Genomic DNA, 19,663 nt, shown 5'->3' on the forward strand with positions numbered 1-19,663 from the left:
AATAGGGGCCAGCGAGGCATGCTCCCCAGTCGTTTTGAAAGGGCTCGCTGGAGCCGCTGTTTTAAGTGTGACTCTCTTTATCGTACCTGGTAGACAGTCTGATGAATACAGCTTCTTTATACCTGTTCCATGGTTTGTTTGGTTTTTTTGGTCTACCGTGCTTCAGCCTGTGCTTATGCACACGATTTTCTTCCCATTTTCCTTTCATCAAGATGGAAGAGAGCAGCATCTGCTGAGTGTGAAGTCGCTTCTGAAGCCGAGTATCAGAGAGAACTTTAAAAGACCCCAATTAAAAGGGGCACAAAAGCTGCCTTTTTCACAGACATGCTACAATAGGGTTTCCCATTATGAGTTGTAATTGCTTGGGGTTAAAGTAGCTTTAAAAACATATTTCTTTTTAATAGTGATTGAATTTCATGAAATAAATAGTGTATGGCCTATAAAACTATGAGGTGGTGTTTCTGGAACTAGAATATCTTAATTACTTGGTGGAGGCTACCATGTGATGAAAATATATAGAGCAAATTGCAAAAGCCTGTGATTACAGAACACTAGTAAGCATATACTTTTGTTGTGCGTGGATGATGATAATATAAAAACAAAGTAGAGTTGCATCGCTGAATTAGAATAGCAGGTCTTGTAAAAGGAAGTGTTGATGCATGAAAGTACTCTTGAATAATGTGTGACTATCGTATGTGTCCTTCATTCCTGTCTTCTGCCTGGAAGTGATGCAGAAAGATTGCTGTCTTCTGTTTTCAGAAGGGCTGATTTGTGGAAAGGTGGGTTTGTCTGGTGATGGACCCAGAGGAGGGAAAAAAGAAAACAAAAAATCCCTTTGTTGCATTGTTCAGAATAAACAGTGTTTCTTGGGAGGGGCAGGGCATTAATTTTCTAGGGGTTTTTTTGTTGGGGGGGAAGGGGGGACGACACACTGGGGTTTTTTGTTGTTTTTTGTTTTTGTTTTTTTAAACAGGACTTGATTACAAGTATACTTTTTTGGACACGTGTTAAACATTTGTGTGCAATATGTTAGCTTTTGTTTAGGATTTGCTGTAAACTGATTTCAGATTGATATTTTGTGATGCCTTTGAGGAAAATGTAGTGCACTTTATACAAAATTGTTTCAGTAACATGTCTCTGGAAACAATGGTTTCAGGGTTTTTTGTTTTTTATTTTGAACAGGTAATGTCTGTACATGAATTGCAAGCTAGTCTCTAGTGGGGACACCGTGGGAGGATGAACACGGAGGAGCTGGAGCTACTGACTGATTCCAAGTACAGAAACTATGTAGCAGCTGTTGACAAAGCACTGAAGAATTTTGAATATTCCAGTGAATGGGCAGATTTAATATCGGCACTTGGAAAGCTAAACAAGGTATGCCTGGCAGTTGCTCTTGGAAAAGATTCAGGAACTGACAAAGGGTACTGGTGTAAAAAAGTCAGAAGTGCAAGGTTCTAGCAGTCTAATATTCTTGCAAATATTTTAGCAGTCTGAGCCAAATGTTGGGTGTGTGCAAGGAGCAAACAAATGCCTTTCTAAGACTTACAGTTGAACCCTTTGTAATTTTAAGTAAAGGGAAAAGTTTATTTACATTTCTAGTGGAAATAAATGCAACACCTTTTTTTATTACTAACATTTACTTCTAATGTCATTCAATGTTATTGAAATCGTGTGAAAAATAGTAGCCAGTATAAATATCAGCAATATTTTTATGAAGCATGAGTTATAAAATGGAGCTCAAATCATTCATTGACCAGAGAATGTTACCATTCTGATTCGTTTTAACAGTTAATAAGTTCAATGTGTAATATCATCATGATCTTTAATAGCAGTTTACAAACGGATACAGATCCTGATATCTGTAAAAATCTTGTTCTAATCAGTCCTATGTGTTTCTAGGCATCTCCAGTCAGGGTCACAGAGCTCCCTTTACACACACACATTTTACAAATGTGGAGCTTTGCAGAATTTGGCATAGAAAATTACAAGTCTGAAGCATTTACATTCTACCCTTTAAACTTTGTGGAAAATCAAGAATGACAGTACAGTTGGCAATGCCAATGGCATCATTTCTTTGTATAAACTCCCTTTTTTTTTTTTCTTTTTTTTTTTGATTGTAACAGTTCTTGCTGCACATATATACAAAGTGAAGGCTATGATATTGGGAAAGAAAAATCTAAAGATGTAAATGCAACTCTGTGTTCCAGTCCTGAAGTGATTATATAGTTTCAGGCAGTGGTAATGTTTTATATGTTGTCTTACTCTATGATGGTTTCTTAAAGTTATCCCAAACTCACCACCCGCAGTTTACTAGTCCTCTTTGAGCTACTGGCAATTGCTTTTAACAAATGGAGATAGTAATTTTTGTCCTCAAAAGGATGAGTAAAATGAAATGGACAAGCTGTAAGTAAGGAGCCCATTACAAGTGAAGTTTTAAATGCCTTGGCAATTCTGTTTATAGCAAGTGTATAAGTGAAAGGCATTGCAAAGAAAAAGCTCTGTGGTACATCTTAACAGGTTTTTTTTTTTTTTCTTGTGTTGTAACCTAGGTATGTGTTATGACTTACTGACCGTGTTCAGGAACTCATAAAATGTGCATTTGATGTTTAACTTGTTTTGTGCTGTTTTTCTTAATGTGTTGATTTATCAGGTACTACAGAACAACGCGAAGTACCAGGTAGTACCGAAAAAGCTGACTATAGGCAAGCGCTTAGCACAATGTCTTCATCCAGCTTTGCCGGGAGGGGTTCATCGGAAGGCACTTGAAACATATGAGATCATTTTCAAAATCATTGGGCCCAAGCGCTTGGCCAAAGATCTTTTCCTCTACAGGTACAATAGTTTAAACAACTCCATTCCAAATGCATAGTTGAGATGCTTTTGGTTTCCTACATTTTATATTAATAATATTGCTTTGTTATATAGCAAGAATCAGTCAATTTCTTTCCCTCGTGTTATTGGTGCTTGTGTAGTGCTCTTCTGACGAATATTGTATATCAGAAGATAAACACATCACCTAAACTTTTGTTAGGAACCAAATTTAGTGCTAGAAAACCTGGAATTTATGATTTCTTCATTGAAATAAACAAAGTTTTGTGCATGTATGTACAGTAATTGAAGTGGTAATGTTTGTTTCAATGTATTCACATTACATTTTTCTATTGTCATTGAAGTGGTATTGGAAAAGAATGAGTATAGTTTAGTGCAAGAAATTTTCTCTTCCAAGCAATCAAATCAACAGGACAGAAAGATTGTCTGTTTTGTTAGAATGGGGGGCAAGTACAAAATTTTTCTCACTATCAGTCTCTAGAACTGATGATAATGAAAAGGAAGGATAACCTGAAAAGTAAGTGTAGTGAAAATATACTGATTCCTAAACCTCCAATACATTTTTGGTTGTGTGGGGCGGGCAAGACATTAAGCTATTTATTATATAATGCATAGAGGGATGCGTGCATATGTGTATACACACAGTCATACATGGTTCTCAATCTTTAGCTATCCCTGGAGATTAAAATTTCATCAGTTTGAGAAACAGTGGAATAAAATAGAATACTGTTTAGGTAGCAAAGGTGTGTATTAATGCTTGGAAATAAATTGTATTCCTTAACATCAGCTATTCTGTCTTGCATTGTCAAGATGTTTATATATAGTTACATTTGGTGAGGGGGGGAGGGGAGTGTCTCAGTTCTGTGTTTCCACATGTTTTTTAAAGATTCCGTGAACTCATAGCTCGCATTCTTTTGCTTGTGCAGTGATTCCATAGCTGCAATATCTTGTTAACAATAAGTTCTAGGACAGTGGAAAATGCTACCTTGTGTAATGTAACCAAAAGCCATTGTTACTGATGCTTGGGAGAAGGCTGACGTTCACATTAAGGCATTATCAAAGATTCCAGTATTTTTCATGAAAGCAGAATGACAGTGTCTGAACATCAAATCTTGAAGGATGAGTAGTAGCCTCACAAAGAAAGGCTGTGGGGTAGTGTGCTGGTTATTGAACAAAAAGACATTTTTGCAGAAAAAAAGAAACCAGTTGACAATGGTAAAGCAGTAGTTCTTCTAGACAGATAAAGGCAAAAACAATTTTTACAAACATTTTTGTACTTTGAAAAGATTTTTTTTTTTTTCCTGTAACATGGATAACATTGTATCCACAAAGAGTTTCTTCTTTTAATAGTAGATTTGTATGTGTATATTTTAAGACCCTTGTCTCAAACTTACCTTTTTTTACTGTTCTTTCATTTTCCTCTTCTTGTGTCAGGGGTCTTCTGACCTGAGTCCTCAGTGATTTTGAAAATTGCAGTTGTGTTCACATACCTTTGATTATTGGTACTGTTTGTAATAATTTATGATATTTAGTAGCAATAGCAAAACTGTTTTTCATGTGTAGGTAACTTCTCCTTAGCTGATCACATTTGTAACTTCCACGAACTTACACTTACATTCCTAGTAAACTCAAAACATACTTCCAATGTTTTCAATCCTTTAAATGCTATATCAAGAACAGTAGGTTTATTGTTAGTTTGAGAATCTGTTTTCAGACTGAATTTATGAAGTAAATATATACTTTGTTGCTACTTAACAGTATAAATGTCCTAAAATTTATCTTTAGGTTACTTGAAGTAAAACATAATTATTTTTCTTTTCTTACAGAAAAGTATTTCTATAAATTTCCTCAAATGTTCTCATCCATTTTTGTTTTTTCTTAATAAGTGCAAAGACAGTGTATTTTTTAAGTATATTTTCCATTGTGATGTAGTTCAGCATGGGCAAAATTAACACTTTGTCTTGCAGAAGTGCTTCTGGTTTATCATATTTGTTTTATTGGTGAAAGACACAGTCATCTCTGGGCCTTCAGTGTTTGCTGTCACAATACTAATAAAGCTCATAATATTAATCTTGGCATACCAACCTGTCAGTCTGGAAGGCAGTTGTATAGCATGGTGGTCTATGCCTGTGCAAAATTCTGGGATAAAAACCTGATACTTATAATTACATCAGACGTGCCTGTAACAGTCTTGTGAGACAATTTCATTTATATCTTATGAGAAGCTTCCTAAAAAAAGGTAATTTTATTTTCCACAGTTCTGGACTATTTCCACTCCTTGCCAATGCTGCTATGTCTGTCAAGCCAACATTATTGAGTCTGTATGAGATTTATTACCTCCCTTTGGGGAAAACATTGAAACCAGGACTGCAAGGACTGTTGACTGGGATTCTGCCTGGGTTAGAGGAGGGGTCAGAGTATTATGAAAGGTAAGGATAGATATGTTAATAAGGTTATATGCTTGATTTGGTCTTTTTTTTTCAGCAACTTTTCATTAAATACTTGTATGTGGATTTTTTTTTTTTTAAGATAGGTGGTATTTAATTTCATCCAGTCTTATTAATTGCAATGGAATAATATGGTGAAAGATTCTTAACATTAATTATGATAAATTAACTGTTAGTTGTTCCTGTTATTGAAAGGGAATTGACATTAAGTAGACTTAGTGTTATATGTTGGTCTCTTCTCCCAAGTAACAAGTGATAGGACAAGAGGAAATGGCCTCAAGTTGTACCAGGAGAGGTTTAGACTGGATATTAGGAAAAATTTCTTCACTGAAAGGGTTGTCAAGCATTGGAACAGGCTGCCCAGGGAAGTGGTTGAGTCACCATCCCTGGAGGTATTTAAAAGACATGTAGATGTGGTGCTTAGGGACATGGTTTGGTGGTGGACTCAGCAGTGCTAGGTTAACGGTTGAACTCTATCTTAAGGTTTTTTTTACAACGTAAATGATTCTATGACTCTTGTTATGAATTGAAATATGTGACATGTTAGGAACATGCTGCTTGTTTCTTTTCAATGGGTTTCCTGTAAAGTAGTACTGCCATATTATTCCTAGTCTAAAATACATGCCTTAACTGAATGTAAGATAACAAACAAAGCTTCCATCATTAAGATTTACTTGTTATGACATCTAAATTGTCATTAAGTCACCTATGTAAGAGACAGCAATAGTCCACCTATCTTTATAGGTTATTACTCTATTTCTAGCAGAGTGGCCTGGGAGGTAATAGCTCTTCTTATCCAGCAAGCCTAAGCCCTGGTTAAGTTATCTTGACTGTGGTGTCTGGGGTGCTGGGGTCAAATCTTAACATATTGAAGGATGAAGTTACACTCCAAGGCTTTGAGTTCTTGGAATTGTTCACACGCTTGCATATTCTTGATACTTCCAACTTCAGAAGCTAGAATTTTCATGACTTGTATGTGAAGAGCAATTTAACATTGTCTTTTTCTATTTCTGCATAGGTAGCTATACACAGTGTAGTTGTCATCACTACAACAGGGAGCAAGGACTACTCAGCTTGCCTCCCGGGGCCTACCATAGGGTGTAGAGGTGCTGCCACATGAGTGGGGAGAAATGAGGACAGGGGAAGGGATTGCTTGTGCTCAAAGAATTGTGATATTTTTATGCCCTGTTATTGCCAGAAGTGCTCAGTGCAAGGAATGAGAGGGCAAAAGCCATTTGCTTGATTCTTTTCTTCAGTAGCTGTGCTTTCCTGCTGTCTCTGAAACCTCTCTCTGTAGCAACGCTTGGCTTTAAGTAGCAGATGAGGAAGTTATTTGGCTCTTTGAACATAAGGAGTACATAAGGAGAAGCTGTGGGCAGGCAGAAGCGTTTTGCGAGCCAAGTTGGCCCACAGGCTTGCTAGTTGGATCACTCTGTTCAGGCTGCGTTATAAGGTTCAGTGTATAATTGGGGCTTCTCTTGGCCTCAAAAGAAAGTTTTGACCTTCCTGTAACAATTTATTTTTATATTTATTAAAACTGAGGGCAGGGGCAAGTGCTGTGATACGTGCCCTAATTCAGCTGACTTGATTTTACTGCAGAACGAACACACTGTTGGAGAAGGTTGCCTTGGCTGTGGATCAGTCGGCCTTCTACAGTGCTCTCTGGGGTAGCCTCCTCACAAGCCCTGCAGTTCGCTTGCCTGGGATCACCTATGTCCTCTCTCATTTGAACAGGAAGCTTTCAATGGAGGATCAACTCTACATAATTGGCAGTGACATTGAATTAATGGTAATGTTTTGTTGGAACAATGAAGACATTGGTGTTATTTATATAATAATATACTTCCAAGGGTTTTAGTTGTCTTCTCTATCTTTGAACATAACCTTTGAAGAGATAAAAATGCACGTTTACTTATTATAGCTCCAGTTAAGCTGATGTTTTTGTGCATGACAAGTGTTGCAAAGCTGAGTTAATGTTTCAGAATGCTTAGGTTTTGTATAAAACTTTCCATTCATGACACACTTCAGTTAAAAGTGGTAGAGTTTTAGTGTATTTTTTGAAAAAAATATATAGAGTATTATTTTGTCTTTTAAACTTAGGATATTCATTGGTGATATAAAAAAGCAAAAGCTTAATGTTTGGATAGTTCAGGGAATCTATGTTGATTATATGTTTCTTCAGTGGTCAAACTCTTTATTTTCCTGTTTTATCTTGTTCCATTATTCAAAATTTTAAAATAACTTCATTTCGTACATATTGCTATTTATAAACAACTGTTCTTATTTTGTGAGTGTTCTCTTATATCTACCTTCTTAAAATAATACAGTAAATAACTATTTTGGGGGGTCTGCCGTTACTTCAGGTGGAAGCAGTAAGCACATCAGTGCAAGATACCAGTGTTTTAGTACAGAGGAGCACATTGGACCTTATCCTTTTTTGTTTTCCTTTCCACATGAGCCAGGTAGGTTATTAACATAAGAGAGATGAATTGGCAAACTCCTAAATGTACTCCACTTCTTAAGTCAGTAGGAGTATTTAGTCAGTCTTTGTTAATGATTTTCTCCAAGCTTAAACAAGAGTCATATGTAAGAGTTTCTCTGATAGGTTTGGCCATTCTCATGTCGTGATCTTTGCCCTTCTGCTTTTTAACTTGCTGTGTTAATTTCAAAGTTAACTTTAACTTCCATATATGCAAACCCAATATAAATTATGATGTTTAGTCTGTGAAGAAGCTTTTAATTTGCTCTAATTTGATGAGAAAACAAATTATCTGTTCATGTGCAAGTTTCCAATTCTCAGTGTTCAAAAGCAGCAAAAGTTAGTATAACTTTTGTATATAACTCTCAGAGTATAGAGTATAACTCTTAGTATAACTGATTCAGAACACTAGAGAATTAAAAATGATTATTGGTTTGGGGTCAGTAGTTAGCCCTAGCAGTAGTGGGAAATAGACCTTACAACTTCTAGGTAATCTTTTTTGGACTGCATTTATTGTTAGGCACTTACTGTTTTTAAATGATCCATGATTTATTTTACTCCTGGAGGAAAACTTATACAAAGTTGATTCTCACCTTGTTAGAAATTGTGGAAAACCTGTAGAAACAACTGTGTTCTTGCTTGTGGAAACAACATTTATCAGTTACTATAAGAATATTTGGAGTGTCTCTGTTTAGATGCTAGAATGGTGAAATTATCAATGCAGCATTTTTTTTTAATATTAAGACTTATACAAACATTGAAAGTAGTAAGAGATTGAAAGGTATTTGAAATTCTTCAGTGATTTTTTTTTTTTTTTACACTGAATCTTAGTTGAATTTACTCCCAAGGCTTTTGCCTAATAAACAAAATGAAATGTCTTGTAACAAAAATGAGCTGTTAATGGAGTCAAGTATTTTTGCTGTTCATAAAAGGTGCATAATATTACAAAGTGTCTGTTCCAAATAATCATATTCTGGTTTCCTAAGAGCAAGATTATGTTTTCTTGTACTATTCCAAATTCAGAAATGTCAGAAGATGAAATTAACTGTTTTAGTGCAGATTAAGCTGCTAGCAATGAAAAAGTGTTACTTTTCATAGTTAAATTTAATCAAGTTTCTAACTTCTTCAGGCAACACGTCCAGACATGATCAGAATTTTGTCAGCAGCCCTTCATGTAGTACTGCGCAGGGATATGTCACTCAACCGAAGGCTTTATGCATGGCTTCTAGGTAGGTTTGTATTTAATTTCATTGTTCACTAAAAGTGGAGGAAGGATCGTGTATTCATAGCAGTATTTTGCCATATTGCGGAGGAAGATTCTTGGAAAATTAAATGCTGAATTTGTATCGCAAGGAAGAAAGGCACTATCTCTCTCCGTGGACATAAAAGGTGAAGAATGTCATGCTGGAACTCTTTCCTGTTATGTAAATTATTGGTACATTTTCCTATAGCAGCAATTATGGGCCACATTCAGGGGTAGAGCCTGGTGCACTAGGCCTTCATAAATAGGCACTGAAAGGCAACTTTTGTCTCCCTAAAAACATAAAATGGAAAAAATGGAGAACAGGCATTACAGAATGTGAATGGCAGTTGGAACACAACAGCACAGAAGGGATGAAAATAAAAGAATTTTGAAAAATGTTGATATTACCTTGATGGAGGTTTGAGTATGCAGACTTTAAGCTTCATTAGATATTTGCATGGTTGAATTAACAAATCACCAATCACTTATCTTCCCCATGCAACCAGAACATGATTTCAATGCCTTTCTGGGGTAAAAATTGATCAATGACAGGACACACACTTTCACTTCTACCAAATGGCAGAATGTCAATACAATACACGTTTAATTTTTTGTATGAAACCAGCGTGTAATCAGAAGACAGTAGCAGAGAATAATAGCTATTTAGAAGACTCTTAACTATTTAGGGAATATTTAGAAAACTAGAAATTAGAAAATGTTTACTCTTATTCAGCGTTGTTATTTTAAGGAAATAAAGCCTATGATCACGTGAAACTGGACTGTTACTCTTTAAAACCACTTTCAGCCCATTTGAGAGAAGTCAGGATCTCTGACATGGGAGTTCCTAAGAGTGTCACAGAAACTGGGGACTGAATGGAGAGACATAAAGTGGTTTCTCTACTTGAGGGGAAGACTGTTTTACGGTCTGCTGTAACCTTTTTTGTTTGGCTTCCCAGCTCATGAGCAAGCACATATGTGTTTCTCAGGCTACCCAGAACCCTTCCCAGCAGCTCTTGCATCTTTCCCAGCTGATAGTTAAGACATCAGAGGCAGGTAGCCTGTGGGTGATTGGGGAGCAAGGAAGTAAGTAGTCAAGGGGCATGAGACAGAACTGAAGTTACAAAGGGAGGGATGAAGTCAGCAACAGTGTTTTGCATGAGGGGATTGGTTTTGTTGCTGTAGAAGTTGCAGGGATTTAGAAGATAATTATGAAAAAATCCCGGCTTCTTTAGTGAATCATTTCTCAAGACACTGACTTGCAAATTACTCATCTTTCTTTAAAAGACGGTGAAATGCACTGTTGTGCTCCATACCTACATTTTTTAATTTAAGGAAAAAATAATTTCCAGATTAAGCACTGCACTAGTGTTTCATCTAAATTTGGTGGATTAGATATGTCTTTTTGCTGTCATTGAAAAAGATATTTTATGTGTTTAAAATATCATGCTGCTTTTTTAGTTGTGGAACCTTCTTCTGCTTCTTTCATGAGCATAGTCTCCACTGAAAGATAATATAAGTTCAGAAGATAGTTTTACAGTGACTGTTCCTGGTCCTGTTTTATGAACAGCTAGTGCCTCCCTTTGCTATGTATTTGGACAGACCTTCTGGCAATATAGCTTTTTTGCTTGTTTTTCTTTTGACACTGTGCTGCTTTTATATTATCATGATATTCTACTCCTAATACAAAACATTGGGGAGGAGGGTCAGTTATGTTGGAAGACTCTCTGAAGTCTGATGTTCTGCATGACATTATTCAATTCTGGTGTTAGCTATTCCTTCCAATTATTTTATAGCTCAGAGTGGTCTATTAACATTCTCTAGGCATAAAAATCACATTACATCTCTTTAAATCCAGGTTAGCTTAACCATTGTTAACAGTGGTTGTTTTAAGTTGCTGCTAAAGGGCATGCATCTTCTCGGGCTTTCCTTCTATTTTTGTCACTTCGGGACAAAAACTGTGGAAAATGCTTCTGTAGAATGGGGTGATATCCTGACCAACTTCTTGATTTTTTTTTTTTTTTCCTTTAATTTTGTTTCCCTTAAGCCTATTTTTTTTGTAGAATAAAAAATTTACTTGGTAAAAGAAAAGATACAAATTTACAAAACAAAGGTCTATCTCCTTCATGTAATTTTGAATAACAAAATTGATTTTGTGTAATATGACTGATACACTCTGTAAGTGCCTTAGTCATGTCAGTGTGTTTTAGTGATCATCTCTTTATGTTTAAAATACTGAATTTTGTGTTCTCATAATAATATTAACATTGAAATATTTTTGTGGGACAGGTTTTTTTGAAGATACTCTAGGACTATGTGGTTTGTGCGGTGTTTGTGAACATTTGTTTCTTTTGTACAAGAAGTAACTTGATTAGTAATGTTGCATAAAACTAAAGTTCGTAATTTGTGTGCAAACTGCTTGCATGGAAGTATCACTTAGTTTCCTGTATTAAACTCTATAAAATCATCTTTCTCTTGCCAACATTACTTGGACTTCATCTTGGTAAGTTATCAGTGCTAGTGTGTTGATTTCTAGAAATTTCAAGAAATTGGCAAAATATTCTATTAGAGACAAATACTTATTTGCCTTGTCTTTTGTTTGCTTTGAAGGTTTTGATAACAATGGTGCCCTTGTAGGACCCAGAAGTACAAGGCACAGCAATCCCGAGGAGCATGCCACTTACTATTTCAACACCTTCTCTAAGGAGATGTTAGTCCAGGTAGCTATATGACGTTTTATTGTGGCATATATCTTCATAAATGGATGCTGATCAAAGGTGCTGTATCTTTTATCTTTTGACTTGCCGTTTCAATGTGACCACGTAATTTCTGTCTTTTTCTGGTATTGTCCCCTACTCTTCTAAAACCTTCTCAGTGGAAAAATGAAGACATGGGATAATGTGTTTCTTTAGAATAACAGTACAATCAGGACAAATATTAGATTTTTCTCTCCTGTTCCACAATGAGTGTAGCATACATGGAAGATATTTGATTACGAGCCCAGCACATTGGAGCCTGTTCTTTCATAAAATGGGACTGGAGAATTCTCTTCTTCTATAGATATGGAAACTCCTCTGTGTCTTGGGAATCGGAAAAAATTGATCAGATAGTACTCAGAAGGTCTGAGTAAGAAGGGTCTTCCTCCCCTCTAGGCAAGGGGAACATCTTTTTTGCTGTCCTTTGGTGGTCAGGAATAGTTAATCAATTTGGCAGTCATACTATTTGACCGTAAAAGCCTTGCTAAGTGAGCTGATATCACCTGGCCTCAAGAGCTGTGCTCCCTTCTCTCACAGTAGTTAAAGTATACAGATGCCTTTCAAGATGCTATGAGTCTGATCTTGAAATCAGGAAGACATTTTATCATTAAGGCAAATTGATAAGGTCAGGATTTTTCTGATAGTCAGAATTGCGGTGCTATATATGGGAATGAGAGTGGGGGTTCCAATATTAGTAGCTGACACGAGAATATTTAGGTCATCACAACTTAAAGCTGATATCCAGCACAGAGCTAGCACTTTCAGTTTTATCTGAAGGTAATGACACCTGCTGTTCTATTGATGAGGAAGAGACCCCAGAATTCCAGTGCAGCAAGGACCTCGTTGGCTCACTCTCACCCTTCTCTTGTCACCCTTCTGCCTCCCATGGCAGATGACTCAGAAATTATTCAAGCGTAGAGGAGAGGCCTGATGAGATAGTTTCGCATGCACAAAATGTGGTGAGCTTTTAGCAACATTTAGGCATTTGTTAATAGGTTGTGGTCTTCCTTTTAAATCTGTCCATCTTTCGAGCTTAATCAGTGTCATTAAAGCTCTTCTGTCTGAAAAGACTAAGAGTGTAGAGTTGATATAGTCTGATTTTTTTATCTTTTTTTTTTGGTAGCAGGCACTACTGCTACAGTAGAATGGAGAGTGGCCATTTTTTTGTAACGAGGATAATTCACTTGTGTTTTGCTTTAAATTTTTTTATGGACATTAAAATCAGTGGCTTGCTCTACATAATACAAATTGCATATGCCTTCTAAAACCATTTGCTGTCTTTTGAAAGCCTTCAAAAGCATTGCTCCTTTTTGCCTTCTTCCCTAGCAGTCTCTTTGTGTGTTCTTTTATCCAGTCCACCCCCATCTTATTCATTGATACAATGTACTGAAAATTCTGACCTTCTAAAGGCATACTGAAGTATAGAAGATTTTTCTTTCAGGATACTGGCTGATAATACTTGGTTTGTAGCAGGGTCGAACCTGTTTTCCTGCCTCTCTTCTTTCCCATCTCTCTTTCTCTTTTGTCCTCCTTTTTTAGAAGCTGTAAAAGAAACAAAGTAGTTTTGACTCGGACAACGAAGCCAGCCACAGAGAGAAAACCAAGCGAAATATGTAGCAGTTTCATTGGGCTTTTTTTAATTCTGCAGCTCATTCCCTAAACTGCTTCAGTATAGAAACTCAATTTTCCCATTTGTTTTAAAGTTGTCATTGCTATCTAGTCAACTTAGTCAAGAAAGTTTTCTGCCACATAGGTGGGTATATCCTGGATGGACAGATTATTATTTATTAAGCCCTTAATATCTACATGCCTTACCTTCTCAAACAATTTCTTCATCACTTTTCAGGTCTTATTCTTATGAGATTTTGAGTTAGTATCTGTTTATAATATTTTATTTTTACTTGAAGTATATACAAGTTATCAAATTCTGTTCCATAGAAATACCCTCATAGGCAAAGTTGCGAGAAGTACTTAAGCATGGAGAGAATGAGCTGCAGTGAGATGAAATAGTGGTCTCCACTACTGAGACTTTTCCCTTTATACATAGCTTTTATTGCATCTTTCTTGTAAAAACTGTTTTCTGGTTTTGGTTTTGTTTTCCTAATATGCTTTTGCTCTTTGTAGGCAATGGTTGGAATATTACAAGTTAATGGTCATGGAGAAGAAAGCACATTGATGCAAGACTTAAAGCCTTTTCGAATTCTTATCAGTTTGCTGGATAAGCCTGAACTAGGTAATTTTCCTATTACTTCATATTTATTTCTAGTCTTTAACTTGTTTTACATGATTTTGCTTCGAGAATTTTTCTCTCTTGTTGGTCCAATTGAAAAAGCTGTATTCTTAGTACTGGCAGGTTAGCTAGATGTCTTAGATCTTCCAAGCTGCTAATTTAATTCATTAGATTTACCTTTTACCAAATGCAATTTCTTCTACTTTCAACACAGGAAATAGTAAGTTAAAGCCATAGAGAGAACTGACTTCATGTTGGCAGAAATGCAGATTGGATCTTTTCCAGTTCTTTAATCAAATAGTGACTTTCACTGTTTTAAATCTCAGCTGTTCCTTTTGGGAATAATCTGCTCTTTCTCCTAATATACACATAGAGATGAGAGATATTAACAAGAAAACAAATTTTTTTTTTCAGAATAATTTATCCAGAGGAAGCAAGTATTTTTTTGGTTTTGTGGGTGGTTTGTTGGGGGGGGGGAGAGGGGGTGTTTTTTGGGGTTTTTTTTTTGTGTGTGTGTGTGTGTCTGTCTTTTTGGGGTTTTTCTTCATTTTCCTTTCCCCTGTTTAAAGTGTTTAAATGCACTTTTTAGCAGGTGAGTGCAGAGGACTATGGGACAAAAGTAGATGAGGCAAAGGTATTTACAACAATTATATGCTGGATATCTTGCCTTTTTCTTTGGAATAGCAGTTTTGGAGGTGACTAAAAAAAAAAAAATAATTTTTGAGGTCTATCCTAAGATTTGGGGACAGGATAATAAAAGCGTAAAAATACAACAATTAAAGACTTACAGCTTGAAAGGAAGTGGTTAAGACAGACTGCAAAGAACAAAATATGTGACAAGAATTTGTCATCTTGCTGGTAATTCGTGATTTTGGGGGGTCAGTTTAAATTTTCAGAGGCAGTGTGTACGTTAAGATTTCATGAAGTAAGCAGAGCTATGAGGATTATTTCAGCAAACTGAGATGGAATAAGCTAATAGGATTTCTACTTAACTCAGTGAGCACACTCTCACTGAAGGAAGCTCAATGAAGCTAGGAGAAAGCATGAAAAAGCAAAGGATATTTCAAGCAGGATCACTTTGTGAACTCCTTTCAAAATAAGGTGGGGTTTTTTCCTTCAAACTTGAGATTTAGCTCAAATCTGAAGGAGGTGCTATTTCAAAAAGTATCCTGCAGACTATATCGAGAATTAATGAAAACCTGCCTCAAATTAAAAGGAAGGAAGATGCTCAAAATATTTTACCTTGTATTATGGAAGATGCTCAAAATAAAATGTATTTTCCATATGATAGCAGCATGAGCTAGCTTATGGGTGGGTATTTGAAACTGGTTGAAAGCTACCTTTGATCAGGAATCCATGTAGTCACATTTACACATTACTGAGCTGAGCTAATAATCCCTCAAAGAGGGTGTGTTGGCTTGAACGTAGGCTACACTGACGTGACTGCATAGCTTTTGAACTAGGTGTGTTTGTATCCAGCCATCGTTGTACACACATTGTATGGGAAAAGAACTCCGCTTGTGCTTTGTATACTCCCAGGCATTACAGTTGCCTGTGTATTTCTGGAAGGCAAAAAAATTTCTGAAATTGAGGTAGTTTATGAAATTGAATAGAAGGAATTTTATGGTTTCAGTGACCAAAGCTAGCTAATGATTTGGATAGTTTCCGGATGTGGACTGTTAGTGGTGCTATAATGCATAAGACTGTGATTGGTGGTATTCCTCCCTAGGTCCTGCCATCCTAGAGGATGTATTGATTGAAGTGTTTCGAACGTTATATACACAGTGCAAAGCAGAACTGGAGCTTCAGGCAGAACCTTCTTTCAACAAAGATCACACACAGCTAAGCAGGTGAATAATGAATAAAATGTATTATGTATTTAAATAATATATCTTTTTGTTGCTGAAACCATGACTGTGAAGCCTGTGGGACTGTGACCTGGTTCCTTCATGATACATGATACAGTATCCATTGACATTAATTGCAACTCCTGTGTTCCATGCAAAGGTCTGAAGGGCTATGGCTCTTTTTTTTTAAATATTTAGCATACGTTTTGTTCTTTATCCATGACAAAAATGCTTGCTTGGTACAGCTGGAAGTCAGTAGGTCAATGGTATAGATTAGTTGTGGCATTCTTTACATCTGTATTCTTAAAAAAAAACAAAAACAAAAAAAACCCAAAAAAAACCAATGAGCTTTCTTATAGAGTAAAAATGAGTAGTGCTACAAGACGGCCAGAGAGGAGGATAAAAAGAGTTTCAAGATTTGAGTTGAATTCTTAAAAGGTGGAGGGAAGAGGGAAGTTCAAATCTAGGGGGTAGAAACAACTGTAGGAATGATCATGGGAAAACAAATCTATTAAAAATGTGGTTAGTAGGCAAATACTAAAGAAAGGATAGAGAAGAAACCTAGCAACTGTGAAAAGACAGTGATATGAGGAGCCTGCCAATATACTGAGCCCTAGAGCAACAACCACCGTAGGGATGAGGGGAGGATAATTTGTCAATGTTAACTGGCAGTGGGTAAACTCACGGTGATGTGTAGTTATGTAACTTGGAAATAAAGCGTAAAAATATAAAATGTTCTTTTTATTTTCTTTCAGCAAACTGAGAGAAAACAAGAAAACAGCAGAACTGATTAAAACTGCCAATCTTCTCTTTAATTCCTTTGAGCCTTATTATATGTGGGATTACATTGCTCGTTGGTTTGAAGAATGTTGTAGGTAGGTTATAATACTTAACCTCTATATGTGTAAAGTTGAAGTTGACTTTTGTCTTAAGCTTTTTTTCTTCAAATAAGTTGGTAATGTGATCATTTAGTCTGTAAGTCTTTTTCTTCCTCATCCATTTAACTTTGATCTTTTGGCCAATTTCAGTCAGATGTGATCGGTGGTCTCAGCAACGTGAGTTCTCACAAACTTAAGTGTCTGGGTAAAATCAAGAGACAGAATTAGCACCTCTGCTGAAAGGAAGACTCCAGAGTGATCTTAAAGCTAGTTTGTTTTGTTCTATCTGTCCAGTACAGGATTACTCGCTGGGTATCTGGCAAACCCATCAGCTTTACCAAGAGTTACTTGTGGAATGTGTTATCTTTTGCCCTGCTCTTTTGGAGGAGAAAAAATGTGGGAGTCCTGTATGTAGCAAGGAAGGCTACGAGAGGGAACATAGTAAATGAAGGAGAACTGAAAACATTAATGGGAGGGAGGGGGACCAAGGGACCACAGGAGAGCAGGGGTTGTTGCTGTGGCAAGGGATAGATGATGTAGGGATTTCAAATGAAATTTGTAGAAAATTCTTTTTCATTGCTTATGGAGTAGCTTAATAATGTATTAAGGTATTTGAACACTAAGTTGTCTATGAGCCAACAGTGTGCTGTCATCAGTAAAGAAAACTGTGCTGTGGGCTACATTAGGGGGAGCATGGTCAGCAGGTGAAAGGAAGTTATTTTTCCTTTCACTTAGTGTTTCCAAGGTCACATGTGGAATATTGTGTCGAGCTTTGGGCACCCCACTTGAGGAAGAGTGTTGAGAAGCCGAAGAGGCTCTAGTAGAGGACTGCTAATATGGGCAGAGTCACAGGACACTGCATGGGAGGTTGAGGTAGGTGAGTTTGGTTTAGCCTGGCAACGAGGGGGCTCAGATAGCAGTCTGTGACTTCCTGAAGGCATTTACAAAGTTGATACAGCCATACTTTTAGTAACGGCTGATGATAAAACAAGGGACAGTAACAACAAGTGTTGGCTCAGAGGTTCAGGTTGGACTTTTGGAAAAGCTTTGCTAGGAACATAGTGCAGCAATGGAACAGGCTACCCAGGAAGTCTATGGAGCTTCCTTGGGAGATTTCCAGGACTCTGCTAGACAAAACTGTGGATAAATTTATCTAGCATTGTTAGCAGTCCTGCTCAGCGTGAGAGATTGGACTAGATGAAATCCCTTCCAACATGTCTGTGACTTAATTTTTGTGTATTGGACTGAATTGCTAAAGTAAAGAAAGCAGTCTACAACCAACTAACAAGCAGGTGAGAATTTCTCTACATATAAGTAGATGTTACTGTAAGCATGGATACCAGATTCCCTTGTTAATAAATAAATGGAATCTGGAGAATGTTTTTTGGTTTTTTTTCTACATGAGCTGCTGTGTTATGTAAGTTATTGTCTTCCTGTTTAAAAAGATACACCATTAAGTGAAAGCATAACCAGCTGATTTTAAACCATGAATTTGTAAGTTATCTTTATATCATCTAGTCTGATTGCTAAATCACAGTTATTACTTTTAAAGCAATTTAGATATCCCTCTGAGTTTGTCTGAGGCTTTTTCTTATGATTTTCCACCACTAAAAATTAAAAATAGGATTTCCTGTATCTAGTGTTTTCTCCCGTCTAAGTATTGCTCACTGCTATTGAGCCTTTTCTCAAAGCTATTTTTGATAAAGGGGCTCAGTGAGTTGAATTCAAGTCATCCTTTGAGGTATTACAGTTGAACAAATCTGTGAGTAATTTATGAAATGGTAGATCTTTCTGGGTAGGAGCACAGAATGTGAAAAAGAATTTGTGTTATGACTTACACAAAGGAACCATTTCACTGAACTGTAAAACAGGCTGCTAGTTTTATGAAGCGAATTATCTGTTGTTAGAGCAATACAGTAACCCAGCAGAGCTGTGGGTTAAGTAGTGCTAGTCTTCAAACGTAGGTTACTGACAGAATGCAATTTAAATACGATTTTTAAAATCTTTTGATAGATACTTAATGTCACTGTTTCAGACTTGGTTTCTGTAATGCTTCTATTATTTCAAATAAATCCTTTTTTCAGTCCTGGCATATATGTTCATGAACCCTTCCAAAACAGAGGGAAAGGATTAGCATAACTGTTGCTGAAAATGTGACACTGCCCTCGCCACGTCCCCCAGCAGAATAAATGAATTAGAGAAACAAAACATTATTCCTTTGTTCATATCCTTTGCTTATAATATTGTCAGATTGCAACATGATTTCACAGGGGATTTGCATTCTGTCGTACTTCACTCAGTGATAAAACTCCTCACATTATGAATTCTTGTCAATAGTAAAACAATGCAATCAGCTGCAGTTGAAGCGGATGTTTAAAAGAGCTTCTTTTGTTTTCCTCTTGCACAGCTTTAAAGCTTCATGGGCCTTTTATTTCACTTTTGGTTGTCTTTATCTCAAGTGCTTAATACCTTGGGTTTAGATCTCTTCAAAATTACTGTGCTTCCAGTAACACTATCCCTTAATTCTATTGTCAGTGCCCATGCTCATACTAGTAAATATTGCTGTATATGGTGGAGTCACAAATGCAATTTTCTGTAGCCTGAATTTCCTTATTTTATGAATGAAGACTGGTTTACAGTGAAAGGCTGGTTGCTGCTTTTTCTGAAAGCATGCAAGGGGGCCAAAAGAGCTACTTAACTGTAAAATGAGAGATTGCTTATTTGTTTATAAGGATTATCCCTGATGTATACAGCTTTGCATTAAGTTACAGAAACATGGTCAATGTAAGGGGGAGGAAAAAATATCGTGAAACCTCATTTGAATTTTGCAGGAGGACATTACATGCCAGACTTCAAACTGGGCCTGGAGGTGGTTGTGAGCAATCTGAGTTACCCCTGACAAATTTCTGCTTGTTAGTGGATTTTTTGTTGGATATAGTTTCTTTGGTAAGAATTGC

At 36.5% G+C, this 19,663-nt stretch overlaps 1 protein-coding gene across 4 annotated transcripts in view; it reads left to right on the top strand.

Annotated features, from left to right (window-relative positions):
* The window catches only part of DOP1A (DOP1 leucine zipper like protein A), a 69,890-nt gene that overhangs the window by 10,933 nt on the left and 39,294 nt on the right, over positions 1 to 19,663 (top strand). For all 4 annotated transcript variants that reach the window (XR_012775171.1, XM_075498274.1, XM_075498275.1 and 1 more), the window contains exons 2-12: positions 1,183 to 1,374; positions 2,651 to 2,832; positions 5,088 to 5,258; positions 6,876 to 7,065; positions 7,640 to 7,738; positions 8,885 to 8,984; positions 11,606 to 11,715; positions 13,876 to 13,984; positions 15,711 to 15,831; positions 16,584 to 16,703; positions 19,538 to 19,652. Coding sequence is in view for 3 of the 4 variants with exons in the window: in XM_075498274.1 (XP_075354389.1) it covers positions 1,237 to 1,374; positions 2,651 to 2,832; positions 5,088 to 5,258; positions 6,876 to 7,065; positions 7,640 to 7,738; positions 8,885 to 8,984; positions 11,606 to 11,715; positions 13,876 to 13,984; positions 15,711 to 15,831; positions 16,584 to 16,703; positions 19,538 to 19,652 (1,455 nt within the window). In the remaining variant the exon portion in view is untranslated. The remainder of the gene's footprint in view (positions 1 to 1,182; positions 1,375 to 2,650; positions 2,833 to 5,087; positions 5,259 to 6,875; positions 7,066 to 7,639; positions 7,739 to 8,884; positions 8,985 to 11,605; positions 11,716 to 13,875; positions 13,985 to 15,710; positions 15,832 to 16,583; positions 16,704 to 19,537; positions 19,653 to 19,663) is intronic.

The sequence above is a fragment of the Mycteria americana genome, chromosome 3 (genome assembly GCF_035582795.1).
Source record: "Mycteria americana isolate JAX WOST 10 ecotype Jacksonville Zoo and Gardens chromosome 3, USCA_MyAme_1.0, whole genome shotgun sequence".
In the NCBI taxonomy this organism is placed as follows: Eukaryota; Metazoa; Chordata; class Aves; order Ciconiiformes; family Ciconiidae; genus Mycteria; species Mycteria americana.